Here is an 8,619-nt window from a genome sequence, read left to right as displayed (position 1 = left end):
GAGGCCACAGGACCAGGGTCCTATAAAATGTTTTTTTTTTTTTTTGCTAAACTCAAAACAATTTGATCAAGTTAAATCAATATAAGTGATTTAATAACATTTGTGATTTAATATATGCTAAAAAAAAAAAAAAATCTGTGTCGGTAATTACAATACCTTAATGAGTGTCTGTATAACATGGCTGAACTAAGAGCGGAAACACCTGTACCTATTAAAACAAGGTAAAATGCAGTCTACACGGCCGTCAGATGCTTATTAAATACTGCGACATAAAAAATACATACAGTTCTAGAGAAATCAAGATATAATCTGAATAAAGTTGTGGTTACAGCTGTAGATCACTTGTTAGCTGCAGGTAGTAGATGAACAATCACTCACCATTCCTTGTTCTCATTCATTCACAGGTTAAAAACATAGCAGACATAGCAGCGGCGAATAATATATGTACAAGGACTGATCCCAGGACTAGCTGGGGGCGATGATTCCAGTTACAGTGTGTGGCACATGTATACAAGGGGTGTCTTTTGGTCCCTCTGGATTTCTTAGACTTTTAAATCCAAGTATTAATCTATCCAAGTCCGCCAACAAATCCTACAGAAGAGAAAATTATTGCTATTAATGCATAGGAAGAAATAAGACCGCAATATCTGCATGTAATAGATGTGGATTTTGCAGCTAATTGAATTAACGTTAGTCTTCCTGCCTCATTTACATCCTCTGTGGCTATAATGTAAATATTTTTCTTTATTGCTTTATTGGGGGGACACAGGTAACCATGTTTTAGCTTTAGCTGTGTCCCTGTAATGAAGGCTCTGGGAAAGATTTTACGGTTAGTACCAAAAATCCCTCTCTTCATAGGTCCTTCTTTTGATCTGCATACTGTAGGATCAATGGGGTATAGTTTTGAAGACTTACGCTAATCTTTTAAAAAATAAATTAAGAAAATCTCCTCTGTAGCATGCTGCTCAGAAGGCAAAAGAGCCCACACTCGAGAAAAGTCTAGAGCCCCAATTAAGGCTGGTGGTTTTCACGCCGGTCTTGATTAAGGGGCCTGTGGAAATTAGACTCTTCTGATTTATTATGTAGGACTGGAGTAAGATTTCTGTCATACTGAATTAGACAAGATGCTCCAACCCCAGCTCAGCCTCCTTTGGGCGAGCCGAGAAACTAGCATGCAAATGCCAAAAGTCGCTAACTTTTTGTGCAAAACAGAGCTGCGCAAAAATTTTGACACTTTTCAAAGCAATTTACGCCAGAGTGATGGCACACCTAGAACAGCATAGAAGGGGAGTATAAATGTTATTTTACTCAGGGAAAAACATACTGATTGAGAAGGGGTTGTCTGAGTAGTGGACAACTTAATTAAGACTGTTCACTGCTCTGAGCACTTCTGCCTCCTGAACGGGCTAGCATGGATACATAGTGGACCCCAACCGATCTGTAACAAAAGAATAGCTACTCTTAAGTGGACAGTTACACAGAACAATCATGGTATAAGATCCTGAGGTTTTTTTTGTTTGTTATTAAAAGAAACTAGCAGCATGTACTAGCTGCCTTCAATTGAACTGAAACCAATACGTTTTTTTTTTTTCAAACTTCTTACCTCTGAACTCAACATGTTCAAAATATACTAAATTCTTCTTACCGAAGTCCTCTGGCATTCCTGAAGTCTGCAGATGTCGGCGTCCTGTAGAAGACCCATACTGGACAGCTGTTGTAGCATAAACATGAACAGTTCCCACTGCATTACAAGCAGAAAACACAAATGTATGAAAAGCTTACTCCACACGGTTCAATTATGCACTGTTTTTAAAAGTTTTCCTCTTGCTTTCAGCAACTGTGAATATTCTATATGGTTAGTTGGACACTATCAGACTGGGTTGTCATGCTGACACAGAAGTACCATTACAGAAGATGGTTATGATATGTCTGTGTCAGCATTGAAAAAACATCTAAGGCTGGTTTCACATTAGCGCATTTTCAGCGCGCGCACGGCCGGGGGTAGCTCCGCCCCCGAGCCGGCTCTCTGCCCGGCGTGCCCGCCCCTTGCTTGTAGCGCCGCCTGCGATCGGCGCACCCTATCTTTAGCATAGGGTGCGCAGATCGTGCGCAGGCCGTGCGCTAGTTGCGCTTTGACCTGCGCTGCGCACTTTTGACGGTGCGCCGTGCGCGCCAAAATCCGAAAAGTTTGATTTTGGCGCGCACGGCGCACCGTCAAAAGTGCGCAGCACAGGTCAAAGCGCAACTAGCGCACGGCCTGCGCACGATCTGCGCACCCTATGCTAAAGATAGGGTGCGCCGATCGCAGGCGCCGCTGTCCGCTAGTAGGCGGCGCTACAAGCAAGGGGCGGGCACGCCGGGCAGAGAGCCGGCTCGGGGGCGGAGCTACCCCCGGCCGTGCGCGCGCTGAAAATGCGCTAATGTGAAACCAGCCTAATAGAGGTGAGCAATTCAATTTGAGCTGCCCTGGTTCAACATGCAGTTCAGTCATCTTGTGGTAAGACAGTATACAGCTCTGGCAAAAATTAAGAGACCACTGCAAAATTTTTATTTTGTCTGATTTTTCTCTATATAGGTATATTTTTGAGTAATATGTAAATTGCTCTTTTATTCTATAAACTACTGACAACATGTCTTCGCATTTCCAAGCACTAAATTTTGTATTTATTTTCAGAAAATGAGAAATGGTCAAAAGAACAAAAAAAATGCAGTGCTTGCAGACCTTAAATAATGCTAAGAAAACAAGTTGATAATAATTTAGAAACAACAATACTAATGTTTTAACTCCGGAAGAGTTCAGAAACATGGATTTTTGTGATAACTCACCGCAAAATCCTTTTCTCCGACACGCTCATTGGGGGACCCAGATACTGTGGGTGTATGCTTCTGCCGCTAGGAGGCTGACACCAAGTGAAAAAAAGAGGTTAGCTCCTCCTCCGCCGTATACACCCTTGCCCCTATTGCGGGCAGAAACCAGTTTGGTGCCAAAGGAGTAGGAGGACAACAAAATCAGCCTTAATACAGGTACAACATGTCCAAAACACCACCCCTTTATCAAATTAGTAAATGCATACAAATTTTAACAAAACAAGAGCCAACTGGCTAATAGGGTGGGTGCTGTGTCCCCCAATGAGCGTCTCGGAGAAAAGGATTTTACGGTTATCACAAAAATCCATGTTTCTCCTTCGCCTCATTGTGGGACACAGATACTGTGAGACGTCCTAAAGCAGTCCCTGTGTGGGAGATTGACTCACCGATCCAAGCTACATGCACCTCTTGTTTAGAGGTGCGCCACCGCTGCTTGGAGAATCCTTCTACCCAGGCTTGCATCCGCCGAGGCCTGAGCATGGATATTATAATGTCTGGCAAATGTGTGCAAGCTGGACCAGGTTGCTGCCTTGCAAACCTGTTCCGTCGAAGCCTCGTGCCGAAGCGCCCAAAAGGCGCCCACTGCCCGAGCAGAGTGCGCTCTGATCCCTGCTGGAATCGGCATGCCTTTAATGCGGTAGGACTCCTGAATAGTCAAACGAATCCATCTGGCTATGGTCGATTTTGAGGCGAGTTCCTTCCTGCGCCCTTCGGGAAGCATGAACAGCGTGTCCGTCTGACAAAAGGGTGCCGTCCTCGACACGTACCTCCGGAGGGCTCTTACCAGGTCTAACGTGTGAAGAGCCTTTTCCACACGGTGCACCGGTGCTGGACAAAATGAAAGCAAGACAACATCTTCATTAATGTGAAACGAGGACACGACTTTTGGCAGAAAAGGAGGGGCTGGTCTGAGCACCACCTTATCGTTATTGAAAGTGAGGAACGGGGCTTGGCAGGATAGGGCTGCCAGTTCTGAAACCCACCTGATAGACGTGATGGCCACTAGGAACACCACTTTCCAGGAAAGGTACCTCAAGGAGATATCCTGAAGCGGTTCAAATGGAGCTTCCTGCAGAACACTTAGGACCATGTTAAGGTCGTAAGCGTCCATAGGCGCCTTATAGGGAGGTACCAAGTGGGAGACTCCCTGGATGAAAGTCTTCGCCTGCAGATTGGTAGCAATTCTGCGCTGGAACAGGACAGATAAGGCCGATATTTGTCTCCTGAGGGAACCTCGGACTAAGCCCGAGTCTAGGCCCGACTGGAGAAAAGTCAAGATGTTGGGGATCGAGAATCTCAGCGGAGAAACACCGCGGCCTAGACACCAAGCAAAAACACCTTCCAGGTGTGGTGGTAAATTCGTGCTGAAGCAGGCTTTCGGGCGCTAATCATTGTAGCGACCACCTTGCTCCCGAACCCTGCCTGGGTTAGAATCCAAGATTCAACGGCCATGCCGTCAAACACAGGACCCCTGAGTTCGGGTGGCTAATCGGCCCTTGAGAAAGTAGATCTGAGCGCTCTGGCAGGCGCCAAGGAACGTCGGCGAGCAGCTGCATTAGATCTGCGTACCACGCTCGACGGGGCCAGTCTGGGGCCAGCAGAATCGCCGGGACCCCTTCCGTCTTGATGACCCTCGGAAGTAGTGGCAGCGGGGGAAATAGATATGGGAGGCGAAACTGGTTCCATTGCAGAACCAACGTGTCCACAGCAATTGCCTGCGGGTCCCTGGCCAGAGTGACATATGTGGGCACCTTGGCGTTCACTCTGGATGCCATCAGGTCCACATCCGGAGACGCCATCAGGTCCACATCCTGAGTTCCCCACAGCTGACAAATCTGCCGGAAGACTTTGGGATGTAGAGACCACTCTCCGGATGCAAGACCCTGCCGGCTGAGAAAGTCTGCCGCCCAATTTTCTACGCCCGGGATGTGGACAGCCGAAATAACCGAGTGGTTTGCTTCGGCCCACTGCAGAACGTGCCCCACCTCGTGCATGGTTGCTCTGCTGCAGGTGCCCCCTTGGTGATTTATGTAAGCCACCGCCGTGGCGTTGTCCGACTGAAACCGGACGGGGCGGCCTGCTAGAAAGTGATAAAACTTTTGCAGAGCCAGCCGAATTGCTCGTATCGCCAATAAGTTGATCGGGAGGCGTGCCTCTAGTGGCGACCGCCGTCCCTGGGTCATGTGGTGACGAAACACCGCTCCCCAGCCGAGGAGACTGGCGTCGGTTGTCATCACCAACCAATGGTCTGGGGGGAAAGGCTTCCCCTGGGTCAGAGAGGAACTGGTTAACCACCAGCCGAGCGACTGCCTGACTTGAAAGGACAGTGGCATTGCCGGTCGAGCGTGAAGGGATTCTTGTCCCAAGCTGACAAAAGGGCGTGCTGCAGGGGGCGAAGATGGAACTAGGCGAACGGTACCGCTTCCATTGCTGCCACCATTTTCCCTAGACTCATCCCAGATCGGATGGTATGAGGGACCGGTTGCCGAAGTGCCCGGACTCCCTGCCGGAGCGCTAGCACCTTTTCCTGAGGGAGAATTACCAACCCTCGGCGAGTGTCGAGAATCATTCCTAGGGAGGAGATCTTTTGAGCTGGCACAAGGGATGACTTCTTCGCATTGACCAACCACCCTAAGAGGGCAAGAGAATTTAGCGTGTTGTTGACATTTTCCTCGCATGCCCGTATTGAAGGGCCTTTGACCAAGAGGTCGTCCAGATAAGGCAAGACGACTATGCCTCGAGAATGCAGTATGGCCATGACAACTGCCATAACCTTTGTGAACACTCTGGGAGCCGTGGCTAGTCCGAAGGGTAGTGCTACGAACTGAAAATGTAGATCGCTGATGGTGAAGCGTAGAAACCTCTGATGAGGAGGAAAAATGAGAATATGCAGATATGCGTCCTGGATATCTATTGAGGCCAAGTATTCTCCCTGCTCCATGGCCGATATGACTGACCGGAGAGACTCCATCCGGAAAAGTCTGATCCTGATGAATTTGTTCAGAAGCTTCAGGTCCAAAACAGGCCTGACAGACCTGTCCTTCTTGGGAACCGCAAAAAGGTTTGAATAGAACCCCTGATTTTTTTCTGGTTCCGGCACTGGAACAATTACTCCGTTGTCCTGGAGCAATTTGATGGCTCCCAATAGAGCCCTTGCCTGGGCATCCATCCTGGGAAGCCGGGAAAGAAAAAACCATCTTGGCAGGTATCTGACAAATTCTATTTTGTAACCTGAGGCCACCAATTCCTTTACCCATGCGTCATAAGCGACATTGGCCCAGATGTGGAAAAACCAGAGTAGGCGGCCGCCCACCTTGCTGGTGTCGTCTGGTAAAGGCCTCGAGTAATTTGGCCGACGATCTTTGGGATCTGGATCCCCTCGATCTGGGCTGCTGAGTACGCAATCTCCCCAATGGGTTGGCTCTATATGAGACCTGCCGCTCCCTATCCTGGTTGGGGCAGCCTGAGGTGGCGGAATTGGCCGCTGTAGTCCACCCGGTGTTGCGAAAGGCCCGAAAACGTACCTGAAACGGGTGACGAAAAAGCAGTTTGACCCTTTGTTGAGGGAGAAACCCGCTCTTTCCTCCTGTGGAGTCGGAGATAAGTTGATCCAACTTCTCCCCAAATAGGCGGCCGCACTGATAAGGCAGGGAAGTCAAGGACTTCTTAGAAGAATCGCTCACCAGGTCCTTAACCATAGGGCTCTTCTGATCGAAATTGCATTAGCGGCAACAAGTGCCGAGCAATTGGCCGCATCCAAAGACGCATTGCTAACATAGTCTCCGGCCATCGCCATCTGACCTGCGACCTCCGAAATCTCTGCAGGTAGATCCTGCTCCTGCGTGACCTTGTTTAATGTTTCTGACCATGAAATCATAGCCTTGGCTACCCAAGTTGCTGCGAATGAGGGAGCGAGTGCTGACCCGGACGCCTCAAACTAAGCTCTCTATGAGGCGATCCGTGGGATCCTTAATCGAGGAAACACTAGGGACGGATAAGCAGGGTCTTAGTGGCTAGATGCGAAACCGGAGGATCCACCATCGGGGATTCCATCCATCTTTTACGGAGGTCCGGAGCAAACGGATACCTTGTTTCGAGTGCCTTTTGACCCGAGAAACGCCTGTCTGGACATTCTCTGTGCCGCTGCACTATGTCCTCAAACTCCGGGTGAGAGGAAAAAATTCTGTGCAGGCGCTTCACTAGCTTAAATGCCACTTTATGCCCTGTCGCCGCTGCGGAATCATCCTCAATCCTCAGGGTCTGATTGACTGCTTCTATGAGGCTGTCCACTGTTTCATGTGACCCTGGAGTGTCCAGGTCAAGGAGCTCGTCTGAGTCGCAATCTGAGGTCTGCTCGCTATCAACCACTGGTGACGGGGAGCGAGAAGCAAAGCTTACGGATTTTAAGGCACCGGATGGACTAGGCGACACTGTGTGGATTTGTTTCCTCCGGGTCTGCCTGGAGTGAGAGCAGCCCCTGCAGGCCTGAGGCTTTTGTGAGGTGGAGGTTCCCTCTAAGGCTGGTGAGCCATCGTCCCTGCCCCTATCTGGGGCTTGAAGGGACTCTATTGCTCTCGTAAGCGACGCCATGGACTGTGACAGTGATCGGGCCCACTCCGGGGGATTTGACACATTGGTCAAGGTCGCAGGGGAGGGCTCCTGGGCGCGTTCGGATTCGCAGGCTTCGCTTGCTCTGCGCCTGCGGAAACACAGCCCGACGAGATGCATGCAGCGTAAAAGAACGTGTGCATCTTTGCCTTTTCGGACATGCTGTATCTGTCCGCTGCTGGGGATGTGGGGAGGAGGTAGCACCTCGTTTTCCCTGTAGCGTGGCCTCTCGGGCAGCACTTACCCCAGTCCTGCGCCCCCCATCCTGGCTGCTTCCTTCAAATCGCGCGCCACCAGCTGTGGGAGTGAGCCAGCATGTAAAACCGCTCTAGGGGCGGTGCTTCCGTTCTGCGGCCTAGTTGAGCTCCGAAGCCGGGGCCTAAATTTCTTCGCCGCCGCCCAGTGTGGGGCGGGCCGCCGGAAGTGACACGCGGGTCCAGGGGCGGGACTTCCGGCCGCGTCCCAGCTCCGGCTGAAGCCGCAGCCTCAATTTTTCCCCTACCCGACTGGGGGGGAGGGGCGTGGTACACAAAAAACATGGCACCACTGACTGCGCGGCGCCGCCTGACGGATCCAGCCACCCTCAGCCTTGCATGGCCTGTTGCTTCCGCCGGCTGGGGCTCCAGCCCTGAGATCTTTGCTGGAGCCCTCCCAGAACCTCTCCTCACCGATGATTCTCTTCAGCCTGAGTGCAGGTATGTGAGGGGGCCTTGATAAAATAGGACAGTGCAGGCACCCTAGCTCCATCTAACCCCTTCAGGGGGTGAGGAGAGGGACTGTCCCCCACCTTGCAGCACCGCAGTCTAACCATTGGTGGAGTAGTGGGGGCCACAGGGACTAGTCTTGTGCCTCTGTAGAGCCCATGGTTTCAATACCTAGGGGTGGTCAGAGCTATGTCCGGCATTGTGTCCCATGACGCGGGAGAGGATACGTGGAGGGACACTCGCATGTGCTCGCCCGTTGTTGGTTTGGGGAAATCGGACCCTTTCAATAGGATCCGTTGCAAAAAACTTATTTCCGCCCGCAATGGGGGCGAGAGTGTATATGGCGGAGGAGGAGCTAACCTTTTTTTTTTTCACTTAGTGTCAGCCTCCTAGCGGCAGAAGCATACACCCACAGTATCTGTGTCACCCAATGAGGCGA

General features: G+C 50.6%; 1 protein-coding gene across 1 annotated transcript in view; it reads right to left on the bottom strand.

Moving 5' to 3' along the window:
- Positions 1-8,619, bottom strand: part of CDAN1 (codanin 1) — a 177,906-nt gene continuing 169,287 nt past the window's right edge. Inside the window, exons 27-28 of the mRNA XM_073552672.1 lie at positions 1,646-1,741; positions 1-591 (exon numbers count right to left, since the gene is read on the bottom strand). Coding sequence (XP_073408773.1) covers positions 466-591; positions 1,646-1,741 — 222 coding nt within the window. The 3' untranslated portion in view covers positions 1-465. The remainder of the gene's footprint in view (positions 592-1,645; positions 1,742-8,619) is intronic.

The sequence above is a fragment of the Dendrobates tinctorius genome, unplaced genomic scaffold, assembly GCF_039654945.1.
Source record: "Dendrobates tinctorius isolate UK_male_01 unplaced genomic scaffold, ASM3965494v1 ptg000194l, whole genome shotgun sequence".
NCBI lineage: Eukaryota > Metazoa > Chordata > Amphibia > Anura > Dendrobatidae > Dendrobates > Dendrobates tinctorius.
The sequence above is the reverse complement of the archived record's forward strand: the minus strand, read 5'-3'. Positions and strand labels throughout refer to the sequence as shown.